General features: G+C 42.7%; 1 protein-coding gene across 1 annotated transcript; it reads right to left on the reverse strand.

Annotated features, from left to right (window-relative positions):
• Window positions 1–805: 805 nt before the first annotated feature.
• Window positions 806–20,452, reverse strand: cplane1 (ciliogenesis and planar polarity effector 1). The gene is made up of 50 exons (XM_085793444.1): window positions 20,356–20,452; window positions 19,880–20,034; window positions 19,642–19,777; window positions 19,439–19,558; window positions 18,960–19,192; window positions 18,746–18,849; window positions 18,503–18,659; window positions 18,296–18,399; window positions 18,025–18,207; window positions 17,505–17,754; window positions 17,193–17,393; window positions 16,047–16,843; window positions 15,247–15,437; window positions 15,073–15,153; window positions 14,819–14,983; window positions 13,921–14,085; window positions 13,272–13,503; window positions 13,020–13,156; window positions 12,716–12,933; window positions 12,465–12,629; window positions 12,046–12,193; window positions 11,851–11,960; window positions 11,598–11,747; window positions 11,377–11,488; window positions 10,441–10,756; window positions 9,232–10,350; window positions 8,355–8,506; window positions 8,186–8,271; window positions 8,036–8,100; window positions 7,644–7,899; window positions 7,182–7,553; window positions 6,385–7,071; window positions 6,103–6,290; window positions 5,921–6,008; window positions 5,749–5,827; window positions 4,990–5,124; window positions 4,686–4,748; window positions 4,534–4,604; window positions 4,060–4,279; window positions 3,681–3,940; window positions 3,468–3,567; window positions 3,156–3,305; window positions 2,746–2,788; window positions 2,522–2,653; window positions 2,258–2,429; window positions 2,104–2,159; window positions 1,871–2,020; window positions 1,531–1,673; window positions 1,155–1,399; window positions 806–1,020 (listed from the first exon to the last, which is right to left on the reverse strand). Exons 2-50 carry the CDS (start codon window positions 19,958–19,960, stop codon window positions 865–867), a joined length of 9,744 nt encoding a protein of 3,247 aa, XP_085649570.1. The 5' UTR covers window positions 19,961–20,034; window positions 20,356–20,452; the 3' UTR covers window positions 806–864.
• Window positions 20,453–20,652: the final 200 nt, after the last annotated feature.

Consider the following 20,652-nt stretch of genomic DNA (forward strand, 5'->3'; position numbering starts at 1 on the left):
CTAAAATACTATTGCACACAAGCTGTGTTTGTCAAAGAAGGAAACCTATCACAGTGCACGCTCTCCAGTGGGATCTACGTAAAAGCGGAAATACGTCATCCCTCCCCATAAGGATACTGCCAAAGTTCTCAGAAACAAGAGTTAAAACGTCCTTAAATTCATTTAGAAAAAATTATAGTAATTCATTGATGTGAAAAATAAGAAATTTACTCTTACTTTAAGTAAATTTAAAAGCATGTACTTTTGGATACTTAAGTACCTTTAAAAGCAAGTACTTTTTTACTCTTATTCGAGTAACATGTCGACTGAGCTACTTTTACTTGTAACAGAGTAAATTTTGACCAGTAGTATTTGTACTCTTACTCAAGTACTGGGGTCGAGTACTCTGTCCATCTCTGCCTAAATGGCTAATTTCATGTTGCTTCATATTAACCTTGCTACACCTACTGGCCAGGATATGAAATCGTATTAAAGGGGAAACTGCTATTTCCTATTATATTCAAATCCAAACTTTCATGTTTTTATTAAGATATTTATTCGCCAAGTCTGTAGAAAAATAAATTATACAACTAGAAAACTTAGCATATACACACAGATGGCACAAATCTACATTAAAAACAAACAAACAAAACATCACGAACTGAAAGTGATTACATTACATATAATATGTTTAAGGCCTATTTTACAAATATATTTAGTAAATATTTAATATCACTAAGTTGTATCCAAATCATTGATTTTATCTATTACCTACATTCAAAATTTGCAGTTTACCATGTTTCTGATTTACAGTACATTTAAAAGGCACATACAATCTTGGAAGGTTCATCATCAACATGGCACTGCCGTTGTTTCCACTGAAGCTCAACCTTCCTCGGCAGCCACCATCCTCTCAATAGCAGCCCAGTCTATTTTGCTGAGGCTGCTGCTGGCGCTCTCTGATAGGTTGTCCAGCCAGTCCATCCCTGACGCAGCAGCTCTGGCACCATCATCCTGCTCATCCAACAGCCCAGCCAAAATCTAACAAGAGTATAAAAATGTAAGAAAGTGGAAATTCAACCAAATCTTCAGACACTGGGAACTAGACCAAATCATCTGTCAACAAAAAGTTATTCATGTGTGATATAAGATAATTAGAAATATGTGTCTCTCACCATGTTAGACTCTGACTCCTCCAGGTCTGAATTGGGCCCCCAAGGATTCCCCTCTGCTCTGTCTTCGGTCTTCGTCCTTTCCCTCTGGGCTCCTCTTTCAGTCCCCCCTGAGGGACTTTTGTTCTTCCGTGTCTTTCTCTGCTGTTCCTCACTTTGGCCGTCTCTGCCGTCTCTGTGGCTTTTTGTTTCAGTAATCATGCCACGTCTGGTCACCTGAGACAGACGGTCCCTTGGCAGAGAAGTAACTAATAGCAAAAACCAAAGCAGAACATTTTGTCTGATTTAATATTTTCTTTCATGGCATTACTGTAAGTAGAAAAAAAAAGTTTTAAGGGATCTTTACAGCTGATAAATCAGTTTTAGATAATCTCATTACCTGGTCTATGCAGCCCCAGTCTCCTGCCATAATCCTCCAAAGGCCGTCCCTGCACCTCTGCAGTCCTTGGACGAAGGTGGAGCTGAGTTTGTCCTGACTGGGACTTAAGACTTCTTTTATCGATTGCAGGTGCACTGTAAGGCCTAAAAAAAAAGATATTACTCCCATTACCAAACCTAGACCATTCTAGGAGTTTCATATGAACGAGCAAAATAAAGATGAAGTCGGTATGTATTGTGATCATTGTGGAATAATTAATGATTTGTTTGAATGCTATATCCAAGTGCAATTATTATTTAATGAGACAAGAGTCTGATCATATTACTGTGCCAGATGGTACCTGTGAGTGTGACCAGGGAGTGGAGTAGAGGTTGGCCGCATGGTGGAAGACAATGGAGGACCTTCAGGCTGCTGAGCGGTGGTGGGGAAGTCACTGGCCAAAGAACAAGCTTCAAGGGTCCTCCTGTTGTATTGCTCCAGAAGCATGAACCTATCAAACCAAATGCAAATAGCTGTTATAATGTTCCTACACAAGCTTGTCTCCAGTGCAATGCAAAGCAAGCAGGTACATACTTTTCTTTTTCCTCTCTGGTCCTCCAAACGCTTGCTTGATTTCCGTTTGTTGATTTCTATGGCAAAAGAGGGTGTAGTCAGTGAACAACAATGTTGATGTAATGCTAAAAAAAATACCATACAATGGAATAAAAAACATATAATCACATCTTACCACTTTTCCAGATGGAGTAAAAGGTTTGCGCTCCCTCTCCCTCAGGCTTTCTCTGTGTTTTTGATAAGCAGCCAGTCTTTCCCTCTGTTTCCTTCTCATCCAGATCCTCAGCTCTCGCCTCTCTTCTTCTGGAAGGGCGCTTCTCTGCGACATCCGGCTACTCTGCTGCTGCCTGCTTTGGGTCACACTACTTTTCAGCTCAGTAAAACTCGTCCTTGTTTAAGCAGTAATTTGTTCAGCAGTAAGTTTTCATAGGCACCATACCTGTTATAGTGTGCAGTGTGTGAAGTGGACAAATCCAGGTCGGTCAGGGACAAATACCCTTCCTTTACCAACTCGTCTAAGATTTCTGCTGTATCCAATAGCCCAGACTGACCCAGAGTCTCATCTTCCCATCTAGAGAGAGGACAGAGTATTTGAAATGGAACATAACTGATAATGGAAGTCACCATATGGCTACAACATTTCAGATTAAATTCAAAACTTACAAGTGAGATATCCCAGATGCTTCACTCAGCTGATCTTTCATTTCTGTGGGAGAAACATATACATAAAACACATGAAATAATAACTTCTGACATTACAACAGTACTGTGAAAATAACCATATATCTGGCTATAAAGAATCCATCTGAAATCACTGTGAAGTCAAACACTGCAACAGCTGACTTGAAGACTTGAGATTTTCTAGAGTTGTTAAAATCAAGTAATCCCATTTTTATCTTCAAGTAAAACTTGAAAATACTGTCCTCTCTTTTTTCCAGTTCCTATTCAGGTATGTTATTGTGTCCTATCTGGAAAAAGAGCAGTCTGCATTGTTTTTAACTTCAATATTAGTAAGTAAGTTGTTTAATGCAGTAAATTTTTCCAGAAAACATTTGAATAAATTGCATCTTTACTTGGAGGGGTGTGAAGGTAAGAAGGACCAGCTCTGGGACTACGAGGACTTCTTTCTGGAGAGCGAGAGTCACTTTGAAGATGTTTGTGATACTGATTTTCCTCTTCACAGGCATTTCGCTCCATCACAAAGTCAGATCGTGATGTCCAGGCTGTTAGAGACAGAGAATATAAACAGAGGCTTATAGAGGGTCTTTAAACAGTGTTACCATGTAATTTGTTAAAGTTGCAACTTTTGCCTCTCAATTTTGTAATATAAAGTAAATACAATGCAATTTTAACTTTCAATCAAGACAAAGTGTTCAGAGACAGACCTTCACGTGGGACAGTCAGTCTGACAGTTTTTTTCCCTGCCATGTTACTCTTCATCTCAGGAGCCAGGACAGGAGTGAGCTTTTCAATGGTGTTCACCAGCTACACAAAGACAAAGTAAAACAATTAAATATTTGTCAGACAGTCCGGTTTGTATAAGCAGTAAAGTATAGGCAGAATGAAGACAAAACAGCATGTTCATGTAATAACAGTACCATCCTGGAGTTGGAAAAGTCCATCTCAAGATGATCTGCAATGTTCTGTAGCGCAGCCAACTGGACGTCCATCTCCGAGAGGCGAGAAGAGAACCAGGCTGTAGGAGGTGAGGAGGACACTCCAGGAGGTCTGACGCTCTGCATCCTTATGGCTCGACAGATCTCTGAGTCAGATGGATCTGCAATGTCTTGTGGAGTGATTCTCTTGGGATCTGTACTGGGCTCAATGTGGCTGACTGATGGAGTATCCACAGGAATATCTACAGAACACAGTACAACACATATTTTGATCACATTTTACCATTAGTGTTGTGCTTCACCACAGGTCTGATTATATTAATTATAAAGATATAAATGTATAAGACCATGAAAAAAAGACCTGGGAGAGTTGTGGGTGTTGGATCCTCATCCTCAGCAGCAGCAGTCACAGCACTTGTAATAACAGCAGATGCAAGAGCATGAAGGTCGGCAGAGGTAGGTGAAGGAGCACGGATGGGAGGAACACTCTGTGGTACAGGGCTGAGACACAGCGGCAAATCATGGTGCAGAGCTTTGTCCTCCAAATCTAAGACACTGATGAACTGGTGGCCATGTTGATCCTGAAAAAAACAAACAGACAAATGCAGGGGAGTATTATATGACATAAAAAGGTACAAGTCTGTATACATATCAAGAACAGAGATCATAGTCAGTTTATAACCTTGCTATTTGAAAATAATATGCCAGTTCAAATTCCAAATGATTGCATAGGAAGGTGTCAGTTTTGCTAAAATGGCCTATTGTATTTTAAACACTATGCACAAGCCATAAATAGCTTCATAAGTTGAGTCCACCTTCTTTTCTTGCTTCTTACCAAAATCCTCTCTGCTTTCTTTGGAGTCTCCCCTGTGTCTTGAACGAGACGTAAATTCTGCGAACTTTGTGCTGCATGGAGAAAACACACATCATTGTATCAATAAAAAAGCAGTATGTTGTTCTTCTACACACAAATTCAGATCAACTTACGTTTAGGGCTTGTAGTAGTCACAGAAGCAGACACAGCTTTATCCACAAGTGTAGGGGCAGAAGCTGACAGGCAAATAGTCAACATGATACATGATTAGAATCTAGGTTTTGAAAATCATACAACTTAAAACAACCATTATATTTTTACTGAATGCAGGTAGAACACAAAGAAAGTCTAAGTTATGTTTAATCTAATAATCGAATTTATGTTTTTAATTTCTAATTGATCAAAAAGAAACTGTGTGATAAGACTGTAACTGTGCAAAACGATTCCAGTATTAACAAAGTATACATCCTAACTCACTTGGGTCTGTGTTGGTGAAAGCATCGTGGCACTCTGGGGGTCTTTTACAGGAGGAAGCATAGGCATGAAGCTCAGCTGACGTGGCCATGGCCCTGTCCAATAATCTCTGACCAGTCAGCAAAGAGTCAGAGGGTCCTTGGAGTTGAAGTTCAGTTAGAAAAACAACAGATCAATCGATAGAACTGTAAATACACTCTTGTAATCCACCCATTTGTCTGATTAAAAGCTACACTACACATAAGTCAAAAAAGGCCATTGGGTAAATTGCTATCAAAAAATAGAACTTTAATTTCATTGCTAATTCAAATGAGATTACTTCATGCACTTTATTTTCATTTTGCCTTTTTGATTATCTTGAAGCTAAATATGGCAGGAAAAAGCGCAAGAGAAATTGCAGTCATCTGCATTTCGTCAGATTGTGCCGAGCCATTAAAGAAACTGAGGTTTGGGCAATTAAACGGGCTCTGTGCCACCACCTCCTCATCAAATCACTTTTAATTTAAAACTGCAAGGACGCAGATCTTGGTTCCTCCACTGAGCCGTACGTGTTTTTCTTGAATTTTCCACATATAACAATACACTGGTCATTATCACTGTTTATTTATTATTACATAATAGCATTGCCATTTTTATTATTTTATTGGTGCCACCAATCAACCACCATTGTTTTAACTGGTAACATACTGCATATAGTTAGTTACCTTTTCAATTTGGGATCTAAAACATCTGAATACACAGTATCTGGTATTTGAGACTTACCAACAGGAATTGGAAAGTCAGGTCCAGGGATCATGCTCTCTGCAACTGGAGGCGCTTCATTTACAGGCTCAACAGTTGGCTGCAGATATAGCAAAACAAATCAATAGTGAAATAACAATTTATTATTATTAACTGTAGAAAATACTTCTTACTAAAATGGGTATTTCTCAACCTCTTGCGCAGGAATGATGGATTCATCTGGTTTGAATGTGACCTCTGTTTTTCTTGCCCTCCTCTCCTTCTCTGCTCTCCTCCTCTGCCTATAAACAGTACACAGGAAACACAGTGTGTTAAATACTCATAATCATAAAAACAACTCTAAAGCATCACTAAAAATATATGTGATTGCCTTGCCTTGTGATTTGCCTGGAGTTTGAGCTGGGCTGAGTGGTAGCTGCTCTGGTGTTTTCAGTAGGTCGATCCACTCTGACCAACCGCAAAGAAGACTCTTCCATGTTCTGCCTCCCAATCACTGAACTTGTCAACTCCTCCATGGACATGAGACGGGTTATTTGGTTCGAAGGAGTTGCCACGGGCAAAATCTGTTGCAGAGAAAGATATCTGTACATCAACTACAAGGCAATTAATTGACACGTCACCTAATTTCAACATCTTGAAGTAAGAGCCGTTGCTTGCCGTTTTTGGTGCAGAGTCTATACGTAGAAGCTTGATCACAGGTGTCTCTCCCAGTGGAGCTGTGATGACAGTAGAAGGCCAAGACGAAGATGGTAAGTGCAGTTTTGGGAATGTGACGTTGCTGTGTGAAACAGGCTCATAGTGCAGCCGATAGGGACCCTGCATTGATGCAGGTGTGTGAGCTGGCAGAGCAGGAGGGAGTAGCGGGAACTCCTGCGCTCTGGACCCCTCTGAAGTCTGAATCTGGGGTTGTGAGTTCCTGGGAGCTGAGTCATGTGGATGATTAAAACTGAGTTGTCTTCTTGGAACCGAAGACCAGTTTCTTTGTCCTTCTTCTGCCCTCTGTGTCGCGGCTTGCTGATTGTGTTTAAGCTTGGGCTGATGGGATTCCAGGGCTGCAGGGTTTGCAGTGTGCAGCGTCTGATGCCCTCGAGCTGGAGGGCAGTGTGTGGCACTCTGATGGGGCAATGGAGGACGCTGGAGATGAAGTAACTTGAGTCCCATGACCAGTGGAGCTTGGCCATTTTGTATATTACCATCAGAAGGCAGCGCCATGGGAGCACTGGGAGCAATAGTGTGACCAGTGTCAGTAGTGGCCAGGAGGCCCTGGGAGGATGGGATCAACCTCTTGTTCTGTTTAAACTGGATCTCTGGTGACTCTGCCTGGACAGAGAGTGGCTGCATTTCCTAAGGCGAAAGAAAGGGAAAACTGTATTTAGCCTGATTTCACTATGACAAAACAGAGTTTACCACCTAAATAAAATATATAACAACTTAACAATACATTAGACCGCTACCTGATAATTTACACCTGCACTGGAAGTGGGGGGCAGATTCCTGGTGATTTGAAGCTGGTCGACCGTTAAAAAGGGAGTCCCTGAGCTCTGCTCATCAGGCCGGTTTGCAAACAGACTTGCAGTGGCCTGACTAAAGTGAGGGTTGTTAAATCCTGAACTTGGCACACTTGCCTGTGTCTGCTGTGACACAGAAACGGGGGTTTGAACAGGTAAGGCATTTGGTTGAGGGTTGAAATTGGTTACATCAGATGGTGGCACATTTGGGTGTGAGTAGTTCATGTTAGACTGAGCCAGAGAAGAGCTCTGCTGGACCATCTGCAGGTTTGCAAATGATTCTCTCAAAACCTCCATCAGGCTCACATAGTTGACATTCTGCAACAAAGAACAGAGACAAATCAGGCACAAGTTAGTCATCAGAGACAGCAAAGCATGAACCTTTCCTTTCAGTCAGTCTATTCTTACCTGAACCAGTCTAAGTAAGTCTTGGCCCAGTTGCTGTCTCATTGGTGGAATCTGATTGGACGATGGCTGAGCGGGGGCTGTAGAAGCAGCAGTGGCTGCGCCAGCTGTGGAGCTTTGTGGCTGAAGGCTTGGAGGGTCGACAGGTGTATTGGGGAGCAGAACTCCAGTTGACTCTGCGCGCTCTGTGTGAATGGAGGCCACAGGTTGGACGATAGGAAGAGCTTGGGGCTCTGGGTGAGGAGGAGCGTGTAGACTTCTATGGATGGCAGAAAACACAGAGGCTAAAAGAGTTAAGCAATACTGGAAAAGATAATAATCTTGGCACAGACTCACTGCAGTACCAGCTCGCCTCAGAAAAAATAAGTGAAATAAGCATAACATTAAAAACTCACAGGGAGGTGGAACTGAATGTATCTTCATCTTTTTCTGAGACATCCAGGTCAGCAAGTTTTAAACTCTGCAAAGAACAAAAATAACATCCGTTTGTGTTTTGACAACCTTGATGATACCCACGAATGAGAATCCGGAATGGTAATATTCACCGTTTGAGGTGTGCAGATGTTTTCAGAGATGTTTCCGTGGGAAACAGAGGATGACACCTCAAATCCCTCACTGTCACTACTTTTGCCTGAAAAATATCAAACACATTTATTACTATTCTCTCATAAAGCTTTTCAAACCATTGTACGATCCAATAAGTTAGCATTATGCCTTCTTTTTCAGGGGTAACATCTAAGTCATCCAGAGATGGTTTTTGTGAACTGGATTGTTCCTGCTGAGCATCAGAAGTCAGTTGATCCTGATCATTCGGAGGAGGTGTCCTGTGACATGTCAGTTCCTCTGGATCATCTGTGCCAGAGCCACTGCAGGGAAACAAATAGCATAAAAAATACAGTCAATTCTTCATACGAATGAGTAAAATGAAAACAAACTAACTGTCAAATCAATAAATACAAAATAAAACCACAATACATTTACAATGTACATTTACTTTTGCAGCAACTGTGCTACCACCATATGCCCAATGATAGTGATATTTCCTGACATACCAGTTTTTGCTTCTTGAGTAAATATCTAAATCTCAAAAAACTGTGATAAACCTCACATACACTGACAACACACAACCCAGTTTTTACATATATACTGAAACATATCTGTCAGACCACATTAAGACATTTGGTCAACTACATTCTGGCATAAACTGGCTTGATCAGGGCTCCAGACTGCCCCTAAATTAGTACATTTTTCATCTTTTTGAGCATGTACAAACAGTAAATTTGCCTTTTCTTTTCTTTTTTTGACACTGGTAAAACATGGAAAGGGCGACTCAAAGAATCTGGAATTTGTCATTACAGATGGCAGACCAATGTGTGTGAGGATCATGAATGAAAAGGAAAAATGAATATTTGCTTTCCAAGTTCATTTACACCCCTAAATTTTCTGCTTGCGCTCCTAAAATGTTAATTTAGGGGCCACTGTGCTCCTGGTAAAAAAGTTAGTCTGGAGCCCTGCTGATACAAACTCTGTGTTTGTGAGCCAGATTCAACTGGTTCAGTAAAGCACTAAAAATAAAACATAGATCACTCACATGGACAGTTCTTCTCCTTGCTGTACATTTTGATCAAGGCCGATGATGGGAGTGTTGGCTGACCCAGGGTAGCCTGTATCAACGCTGCTCTCTCTCTCCAGCCTCGTGTCCGCGTCAGGCCGCAGCACAGGAGCAACAGTCCACTGTGTTTCCGGAACTTGGATGTGGTCTGAGCCGAGAAGAGCGGCGTACCTCCACTCCAGTAAGCTGAGGGAAGTGAGGACGGCAGGCGCCGAGGCTTTGACGCGAATCACTACTCCTTCATCGGCCGTTCCTCCAGCCCCTCCACCCCTCTCTTTCTTCTTTTTGCCATGATGTCCCAGCAGCGCCCTCCTGTCGGCCCAGCGGACCATCCACTCCAGCAGCCTGCCCAGATCTGGAAACTGAGCCTCTAATTTAGGGTCGAGGCCTTGCTGCAGTTCAGTCACAGCCTCCACTGAAGTCGATGAGCCGAGTATCACGCTCTCTGATGGATGCCCCGTGGGAAAGGCACTTTGATTCGGGTTCAATTCAGAACCAGAGTGGCCTCCTTTCATTCTCTGGGCTAAAGTCACACTGCTTTGCTGTCGGAGTCCGAATAAACCTTTCTGCCGGCCGGCTCTCAGCCCGGGAAGAGAGCTGACAGAAAGACTAGCTCTGGATATGGGAGCTTCACTCCTGATGGAAGACACTTGTGGCTCAGGTGTCGCACCTTGTTTAACGGGCTTGTAGCAGCACCCGGCCCTGAACACTGGAGGATCGTTGCTGCAGTGTTTCCTCCCTGGGTGGTGTCCGTCTCTTTGGCGGCGGTGAATAGTTGTGAGCACGTCAAAAGTGAGAGAATGCAGCTCTCGCTCCCTCAGCTGGGAGGAGAATCCCTTCAACAGAGGAAGTTCGCTGCCCGAGTCGACCCCTCCATCGATGCTATCCTTCTCTAGCACGTAGCTAAGAAACAGCTCCAGGAAATTTAGATACTCGTCATCTTCAAGCTCAAACTCCCTGGTGCCGACCACTGGAAGGGAGACTTTATCATCCCCCTTGTCATCATTTGGCTGAGTCTCCTCCTGAATGGCACTTTCAATCTTTATAGCAGTCTTCTTTACATATTCCCTGTCTCTTACTTTCTTCCCCTTTTTGTCCCTGGAAGGAAAGAAAAAAAAAAGACAAAATAAGCGACAACATAGACAAAACTTCAGAGTGACAGTAGTGCAATCGCTTCACACCGACTACCTGGTCATGGGTCGGGAATGCTGTTCGGGGGAGATCGCCTCAGACGTGTTCTCTGCTGTGTCTCCGTCGCTGCACACTGGAGGAAACCCGTAATCGGTCAATGTGCTGGTGCTCAGACTTGTACCCAGCGACAGTTGCCTCAACACGGCCATCCCGTGTTTGTTTCCTCTGTCGTCCTCTTCCTCCTCTTTCTCCCACAGATGCAGCTCGGGGGCGGCCAAGTGCCTCCGCAGACGCCCCAGATGTTTTCTCCTCTGTCGGTACTTGTCTTGGATCAGAATCATCATCAACTCATCCATCTCATCTTTGTCTCCATCTAGAGAAGAATAGATAGAATAAAGAAGAGTATGTTAAGTACAAGCTGGACGCTTGATTTCTCTTTGCTGAAAACTATCAGCATGCCTTATCCTTGAAAAGTTAACATACACAATGAAAAAGAAATCAGCCAAATGCAAAGAGATCTGGAATCCCTTTCTTGTGAAGTTGAAGAAACTCTGGTAATTTGAAGGTGATGTGTCCCTAACTGTCGATACCTTAACCATGTGATGCTAAGCTGTGTATGATTACATCATGTCGTTACCCAGTTTTGCGTTTTGTTTTGTTTTTAGTTCTGTCTTTTCTTTAACTATTTATTTTTCCTTTGGGGTGGGGTGAGTGGATTCTTTTATAGTTTGACTGTTATATGCTTTGTTAAAGGTATTAAAATGTATTTTTGTAAACTGTTAAAACTCAATTAATACATGTCTATAAAAAAAGACAAGTGACACAAATGACCTGTACATTCCTGATCACGGGCATAAATTCTCAAGAGATTCTAATAATCAACAAAGAATCTATAATAAAATGTTGCCATCACTTAAGTTAAACACATCACTGTTCAGAAAGGGTTTCATTTAACTGTTGTATAGCTTTTCAAAGTAACAGAGGTGTTCATACCGATGACATTGCATTGCCTCAGTCTCTGCAGCACTGAGTGATACTTTTCTCTCAGCGGGACTCTGACAGACTCTTCCTCCTCTGGGAAGGCTTGCACCAGTGTGTCTGCCACCTTGAAGGAAGAAAAGACAGGGATGAGAAATGCTCTCAGTGAAAGTCAGTGAGTTTAACTTTAATAAAGTGTTGCTTATGTAAGAAAAGGCAAGAAAAAGTCATTTCACCAAAGAGACAGGAGGCAGTTCTGACACAAGGCTGAGCAGGACGTCCTGGAGAATCTCTTCAGCGTTGAGGTAACGACAGAAAGGCAGCAGACGACAGGCCCAGCGCAGAGCATCAATGCAGCTAGATCTCACCTCTGAATCAACAGGGATCTATAAAACACAACACACACACACAAACATACACACTCACTGAGTATCTATATCTTAGTAAAGTTAGAGTAATATGTGACACACTCGGGCAGAAAAATAATACCTGCTCATCTATGCCATGCTGTCTGGCAGCCTGATACTTCCTGCAGGAAATGGAGAATTGATCCCTGACGTGTAGCATCCAGCACAAACTACACAGCTCCCTGAAATAAGCTTAGAAGAAAAAATATATATAAGTACAATCTGAAAACTGATTATGGATCAGGACACACACATTTTACTTTCAGTGCCATCTTACTGATAGTTTGGATGGTATCAGGGTCCAAGTGACCGTCTTTCTTAGGCCCCCGTCTGAAGAAGCCACTGCGGGTGTCAAACTTCATCAGGCCCTCTGGGAAAGCCCTCTCTTCTTCGGCAGCTGCTGGATATGAGTACTTCTTCTTGATCTGAAACCAACATCAGATAATTAATGTACTTGCTGTAACATCAACCATCAACTATTTCGAGTTTCATCCGGTTTTAGCATTCAGAAAAAGTGTGAATGTTTTTGTTCAGTCCCCTAAGGAAAAATTATTTTTGAATTTGTGATTCATGTAATTATAAGAAAAAAATGCAACAAACAATATGTCTTTCTTTCATTAAGATTAAAAATATCACATATTTTATTCTTAGGGACATTCAATCCTTTTTATTAAACCCTGCAGCTCTGTAAGGTACCTTGTGCAGAAGGTGCCTGGCACGGCGCAGCTGGGTGATGTACCACTGAGCAGCAGGATGGCAACAACGGGCAGATCTCAGAAGTAAAAGTAATTTTTGGAGGACCCTGGATACTTTGTGACGGGATGCAACTTCTGCAAACTGCCATGTTGTCCCGATTGGGTCCTGAGACACACACACAAACAACATTTAATTATATAATTTACATGTAAACATAGGTAGAAGGCAAGCTGATCTTCTATTTCATGTACCTGTGTGTTGGGTGAGGGCTGAGGGCAATAAAGAGGCGGGGAAGGCAGATACAGTCCATTTGGCACCAACGCAGGCAGGCAGGAACACAAATCTTTGGCTTTGTCCAGCAAGGAAGACAAGGGTGAAGACATAACATTCACTCCGGCCATGACTGATGCTTTCAAAATCTCCTGTATGGAAGCCTGTAATAAATCCCAGTCTTCTCCTTCCAGTGGGTCTGATAAAGGAAGTGAGACAAGATATAGATTTGGATTAAAAGGTTTATGCATGTTGTAGGTATCTCCTATGTCAGATCTCACAAACCTGTGAAGCTCTTGTCACCGTCCTTGTGTCCCTGCTCCTGGGAGTCAGACTTATTGCTGAGAAGACACTCCAACTCAGACTGAAAAATGTTTTCTGCTTCCAAAGCTGCTGGGAGGTGGAGCTCTCTCTTCCTCAGTCTATGAGGAAAGACATAATTAGCATACTCATTAATACAACTATGATAAAAGTTTGAAATCAGATGACCAACAGTAACTAAGACTGATTCTAGTGTAGGCTTTCTTTCACACTGACCGAGAAAAGTCAAAGTGGTCAGTGCAATAGCTTGAATAGGCCTGACTCAGAGACACTGCGGTCTTCCAGTCCCCGAGATGGTAAGCCAACCACACAGCCTCAGGAAGCAGCCCCCCCAGCAGGAGCAGATCCAGGGCATAGTCCACCGTCCATACTTCTGACAGGTGCTGCCGTCGAACTGCTGTCGCCACCTCCTCTTGGCACAGTGGCACCAAGCGCCCAACATTAGAGCCTGAGCAAAGACATATTACCAAATTATCAACAAATAATGCAGAAATTATCTTTTTAAAGGGACATTGTGTAGGAATTACTCCCATCTAGCAGTGCAGTTGTATATCGCAACCAACTCAATCGTATTCTTTATGCTGCATTCACATGGAATCGGGCAGACGTACTCTACCGTTTCTCCCAGAAACGATGGCTCCAGTGCCTCCGGTGAGTTTCTGTGGTTACCTACGGTCACGCTGCCACTGAACGTAAAAGATGGCAGCACAACACAGCAGCCAGCGCTGAGCTTACCAGCTCTATGTATATATGAATGGCAAATTCATTCATTCATTGTTAATGGGGGTAAGCGATTTTTGTGAGTAGACAACAAGAGAAGTTACACAATGTCCCTTTAACTAACAAATTATTTTTGGAAACATACCGTGTGGCAAATGTAGTGGAGGTAGGATGTCCACATTGTGAGGGGGCAGGATGTAGAGGGGTTGGTTGGTGAAGTAAGAGGCCATGAATCTACCCAGGCTCTGAACCACTGCACAGGCTGCGTCACTGTGAAGGTCTGTCGGGAGCCACGGGTAAGGAAGAGAGTCTGCTTCAAGACAAAGGCAGAGTTAATAAGCCACATGTGTTACTCCCACATGTTTGTTGGATAATCACTGAGAAATAAGGGCAATTAATAAGGCAACATAGTGGAAAATTGAGGTGTCAGTTGTTTACAACTTCTTTCCATAAACTAATTCATATGAGCCCCTTAATTGGGTTATTTGGGGTTACACTTGTTCATTTACAATCAAACAGTATCACTTTCCTCACACTCCTGGCCAGGCAGCTGATTGTGATCCACTGGAACGACTGCAAACCCCCAACATTTACACATTGGGTTAAAGATGTACTTTATTTTCTCAAACTTGAAAATATAAGAAACTCTTTGAAAGGTTCAACAAGTAACTACAATGAAATATGAGGACCTTTTCCTGATTATCTGAAGACACACATCACACTATCCTTAGAACAAGCAGAGACATATGCTCCACAGCGTAAGGCTATGATTCTTTAGCATAAGGTAATAACAGTTTTTATCATTAGCCACACTTCCCTCCCCTAAATGTGATTTTGTTTTGTTTATTTATTTCATTTTATCTTTTTCTTTCTTTTTTTGTTTTTTGTAATCTCTTAATGTATGGCAGTTTCTATAGTTAATGTAAAATATCTCAGATTTGCTCAAGTTGTATTGTCTATACTAAACTGAAATAAAAAAACAAAAAAAAAACTGATCCATATGAAAACTATCTAAAAGACAGGAGTTAATGGCCGTGGCTGACCTGTTATGCAGGCTGTGTTGTGTCTCTGGTGTCCTGCCCTATGCAGTATTAGACGAGCCATGTGATCCCCCAACTCCTGAGCTTCTCTCAGACAGTACTGGGACAAGAGACTGTACAGCAGCGCCAGACAAATCCGTGTCTCCTGGAAGACGCTCCGAGCAGAACCTAATAAAAAGACAAAGGATCACCATTTCAGTCTGACTGTGGACATATATGATTTACTTTAACGGCAACACTAAAGCACTGGTTCTTACTTTTGGTACTCTCATCAGAAATATGTTCCCACCAAGCATCAGCACTTTTTGAATAGTGGCCACGCAGGAAAAGATGTTCACCTGCAGGGAGAGGAGTGACATGCTAAGTTAGTTAGTTTTGGCCTGATGTCATTCCATATGATTAAAACATTATATACTCCATCTGTTTCAGACCTGGATAACTCAGCAGAGCAGGGCCTTCCTCCAGCCTTTCTCCTGTAGCCTGCAGAGCTGTTTGGATCTGCGACATGATGAAAGACAACTGTTGCTGTTCCTCTTCCCATCCATCACAGCCTCTGAAGCTTTCCAGTTCTTCCATATACTGCTGGGTGATCTGGTACACCCACTGCCACACTCCAAACAATCTGGCCACAAAAGGAGAAAACCATCATTCTTGAAGTGACATTCATACAACAAATACGGTAGTTATTGGGTCAAAAACATTAACACATATGCTAAAAGTCAAAGGTTTGGACACACCTTCTCATTCAGGTGGTTTTTCTATATTTTCATTACTTTCATTACTCTCCAGTAGATTCATATGGGACTGGGAGACATCAAAACTATGAAGGAACACACATGGAATTATGTTGTAAACAAAAAGAATATGTTTTTGATTTTTCGAAGTAGCCAGCTTTTGATTTGATGACAGCTTTGCACACTTTTGACTTTCTCTCATCAGCTTCATGAGGTCGAAATGGTTTTCCAACAGTCTTGAATGAGGTGCTGAGCACCTTTTTCCTTCAGACTGTGGTCCAACTTGACCATCCAACCAAACCATCTCAGATAACACTTTTGTTTTAATTAATAGTTTTGTGTGTTTGCTACATAATTCCACATGTGTTCCTTCATAGTTTTGATGTATTCAGTATGAATTTACAGTAATAAAAATAAAGAAATACCATTGAATGAGAAGGTGTGTCAAAACTTTTGGCTAGTAGTGTTTGTATAAAGCCAAAAGAGACAATGTCTACCTGCTGGGTGGTCGCTGGGGAACAGGTTGTGCCTTATGCAGCAAGCCGTGAGTCATTTCCTTGTCTTCTTGCAGCAGAGGCACACAGTACGCATCTGAAGGCCAGAGCTGTGGAGGCTTAGACAGAGATTCCTTCTCTGCAGAGCACCAGGCCGTTTTTAGCTGTAGACTGTAGGTGTGGTCAAGAGAATCAGAGATCAGCTGCAAGATACGCAGGGTGGTGGATAGATTTTGAGACGAGAGCTGACAGTGACCGGTCCGGTAGAATTCAGGGTGAGGGGTCAACAGGAGGCGTACCAGACGTTTACTGAACTCTACCATCAGCCCCAGGCAGCACGGCCCATCTGAGTGAGTGCTATCCCAGGGGAGAAAAGATAGAACGGCTTTGACGAGACGAAGGAGGCGAGCGGAAACTGAGCTATTCTTTTTCCCCGTGTGGACCACGGAGCCGGGGATCAGATGGAGCAAAGCGGCAAATCGCACCACACAATAGAGGGTATGCTTCAGCAGACGAGCTCTGTGTTCGACAGCGTTTCCTAGAGACATGCCGAAGGCCCAGGCTGTCAGCAGCTTACTCCGGATTTTCCCAAGATCGCGGTGAAGAAGAGGAGCCTTCTTCTCTGTTTCGACAAAGTCCTTTTCATAATCCAGACCGACGGAAAGTCCAGCGTCGGTGTGTGTGTGTGTGTCCTGCGCGTGGAGTGTGTCGAACATTGAGGCGAACTCCAAACGGCCGCCATCCTCCATATGAGAACCAGGAGGAGGTCCATCCAAATCAGAGTCATCCTCAAAGAAAGTCTAGGAACCCACACAATCAAAGCACAAGTCAAAGACAGCTGACATTAGTGAATCCAGCCCTAGATACAGCAACAATGATGCATCCTACAGTTTAATTACATGCAGATTAGTAGGATAATTATTCTTTTTTTTTAATTACTTTATTGCAAAGCTTCTTTCATTGTCTTCACAAACACAAACAATATTTTCAATCTCTTTGCATCTTTGTACATGTTTTCAAGTATATCCCCACAAAATATACAACAAAGTTAAGAAATAAAGGAAAAGAAACAAACAAGCCAATGAAGGGTAATTATTCCTACAAAGAAATCTAATACTACAATCACCTAGCAGAAAACATGTGACCAACCTGCACTTTTTCAAGAAGCTCCTTAGTTCCACCCAGGGTCCCCTTGTCTTGTAGGAAAAGTGGCACAGTGGCTCCATCTGTGGCTGCTGAAAAGACAGAGTCTGTGGTGTTGGGGCCACAGGTAACTATGGGGTTGAGCGTCTCAAGGCTGCCGACAAGACTCATACAAGACACGGACTCCAACCAGGCCTTCACATGAATCTGAAAAAAAAAGAAAGTGAGAAAATATGTACTGTTAGTTCTAAAGAAAGTACATGCAAAAGCTGACACTACGTAAGAAAGCCCCACTTTTAGAAGTGTCTGGTTTGTCACCTGTGATTTATCCAGTTTGCAGCTGGCCTTCTCAAGATCCTTGCTTACGTCCTTGAGAAGTGTTTTCAGCAACATGGCAGGAGAAGGCCTATCCAGAACCCGCATTACTGTGGCCATGTAGCCATCAGACACAATGAGATACAACAGACGTGGGTGCCAGGTCACAGAATATCGCTGCCTCAGGACATCCCGCACAGACAAGCTGGAACTGGAGAGAGAGGCCTCCCCTTTCCCTGCAGACAGCGGTGGCCTGTCAAGAAACAGAATAACTTTCATTACATACAGCAAATAGGACGAAAAATATGTAAAATTAACCATTAAATTTCACACTGCATTTATACTTCAATCATGCTTGAGATAAAGGAATATGATAGGCGACAGACTGTAATGCTGGAAAATGAAAGTGTAGAAATCAGTAAAAGAGGAGGGGTGATGTAATAACTGAAAAGAGCAGCTCAAACAAAAAAACAACTTGTAACATGGAGTTATAGATGAAGAGTAAAATGTCTCAGATGTGTACCGGTAAGTGACAAGAGGGTGAAGGGGTAGGAACTGTGCCGGCCCCAAGTCAACACTGCAACCAGAGCTTGTTAAAGTGAGAAGTCCACCCAGGCGAGTCGACATCAGTAGGGAGCCTCTCTTGAGAACACAAGCCAGGAACAGGCCGCTAGGTGACCAGCTCATACTTCCCACCCAGTAGGACCTAAAGGAAAATATATGTTAAGGTCTTTTCTACATAAACACACACTGCACATCAATGATTTCAAAGTCATTTCACATGTATATTCTACCTTATGTATTTGGAGGGTATCTCCATTTTTTTACTTCCACATCCTCCGAGGCTGCTGGATACTGAGACAAAGTTCTGTGTGTTCACATACAGGACCTGTGAAGCCTGGTTTCAGAAAACAGGAGAAAAAAAACTTGATTCAATTCATTTCATTCATTCTCAATTTTTTCAAATGAATAGACCCTGAAAAAGAAAAAGGTGACGTCACCTTTGGCTGTCTCTGGTTCAGGACGATGGCTAACAGTCGGCCATCAGGGGAAAACGCTGTCACCAAGGCCCCTCTTGACTTCACTGGTTGGCACGGGGGCGTGAGACAAGACATGGGGTATGTCTTGGTGGCCCACTGAATGCTGAAGCCCACAGACCTGCAAAGGAGAAATTTACTGTATACATTTTTACAACAGAAATATCCTGTGAGGGTCCTGACTGTGGCATAAACCTGCTCACTCACCCAACTCTCATGTGGCCTTCCTCCCATTGAATTTTCAGACAGGTGATGATTAGGGTCTTTCCAGATGTGAAAACAAGGGCTGATAAGCAAGTATCACCCATGGCCTGAAGGAGTTTGCATAAAGATGTATTGATGTGGGAGATAAGGGTTATAGAGAATAAGAAATGGACAAATATACCAATTATGCAGGCCTTCTCTTAGTATGTGTACAAACCTCTGTCTTCACAAATATCGTGTGCTGAGATGCTTCTTTGTCTTGTGAGGAGGGCAGAATGGTATCCTCAAGGGGTTGTATATGCGCCCATAGTCCCTTGACTATGCCATCTCGTAGTCCGGTCAGATCCCGGACATCCATACACTCCCATAGGAAGACTTGACCTGTTATGGCTACTAGCAGAACACGCATCCCATCTCCTGAAACCTGGAGAGACAACCTGGTGGTATTTCCTGTGAAAACACGCACACACACACACACTTACGTGAGTTAAGATTTGAGATCACCCACTTCAGCATAACATTAACAAAAGATTTTAGAAAACTGAGATGCTAGTAACAAATCATATGTAAATCAGATTATTTAATTATCCAGGATGAAATATTTTATAAGTATTTGTACAACTCTCCAAAAGTGAATGCATTAAGTGGTCCAAGAAAATGAGTGATGAGCATACCACGTATACATACTGTCCATACCTTGACCAGAAGTAATTATGTGGACCACTTCAGGGGCTGCTGCTACAGTCTTCAACAAGTCTTTATCCCTGTTCCACAGAAAGAGCTCTCCTGAGACCAAGAGTCCACAAAGCCACATGCCTAAAAGAACAAAAACAATAGTCACGTGTAAATGTATGCCCTGAAATGACATTTTTCAATACTTTGAAAGTTATCAAACACACCATTGTGGGATGAAGCCATTGTGACCACATTGCTGAGCAGAGGATGGAGTTTGGGGGTCCTCTTCTTGGTGCGACCAGACACCATGTTGATCTCACTGATCCGTTTGTCATCTAACAGGAACACAGACTCCTTCTCCTGAGAAGATACAACACAGAGTGAGTGGCTTTTCTCCCGACAAAGGATAGCAAAGTTGAGGCGTCGTTGGTGAAAAATCACTGAACCCTTCAGTCTCCTCACCTGCCCAAGCCAGCAGAATCGTGGCCATGGTTTCTTTCTTTTGATGCTGGATGACAAAACAACCTCCAACTTTAGCTCCATGTTTAGCGGACAGCATTAGTCCCCCGCAGTGGTTCTGCATTCAGGAAGGGCTGGAGTTACAGGATCCCTCTAGTCTAGATAAGCAAAGCGGTATAAATCCATAGGGTTAGCGGGTACCTAACGTGTTTACTTGTAGCAAAGTAAACATTCATAACCCATCATCTTTAAATACGCGGTAACATCATTGTCTGTTCCCCGGGATAGTGGTGTTTTCTTCGGTGCTATATAAACCGTTAACTAGCTTTAGCCATCTAGCTAATTTTGTTTACAGCGAGGGACAAGGCTCCCGAAAAAGTCAAACCCGGGTACGTCAAATACAATGGCTCGGCTGTAAAGCTATGCTAACATCGGTGGGTCGGAAAGTGTAAGTTAAAGGTGGTATAACACGTTATTACCGTCGCTAATTGTTAAATATTTCGAAACTCCCTCCGGTCCAGTAGCCAGGGTTGTTTCCCATGATCCCCTTGGAGGAAGCTTCAGTGCGTTGCCGTAGGAACGCAGAGGTAAAGACGTCACAGGCCGACGTCGACACCTAGCGGGAAGTAGGAGAAAAAACAAATAGTGGGATATTTAGATATAGCTACTCATGGATGTATTATATTATTTATTTATCGGGAAGTAGGAGAAAAAAATAGTGGGATATTTAGTTATACTCATGGATGTATTATATTATTTATTTATTATTATATATC

Source organism: Trachurus japonicus, chromosome 12, assembly GCF_045865225.1.
Source record: "Trachurus japonicus isolate A0001 chromosome 12, Traja_1.0".
Lineage (NCBI taxonomy): Eukaryota > Metazoa > Chordata > Actinopteri > Carangiformes > Carangidae > Trachurus > Trachurus japonicus.

What these genes read in the sequence shown, in the direction of transcription:
- cplane1 (XM_085793444.1), bottom strand. Translation starts at nt 19,960, where the DNA reads ATGGAGCTAAAGTTGGAGGTTGTTTTGTCATCCAGCATCAAAAGAAAG. An exon ending in TGTTACCCCTGAAAAAGAAG is followed by an intron (nt 8,272 to 8,354) that starts GCATAATGCTAA and finishes GATATTTTTCAG; the next exon opens with GCAAAAGTAGTGACAGTGAG. An exon ending in CCATCATTCCTGCGCAAGAG is followed by an intron (nt 5,828 to 5,920) that starts GTTGAGAAATAC and finishes CTATATCTGCAG; the next exon opens with CCAACTGTTGAGCCTGTAAA.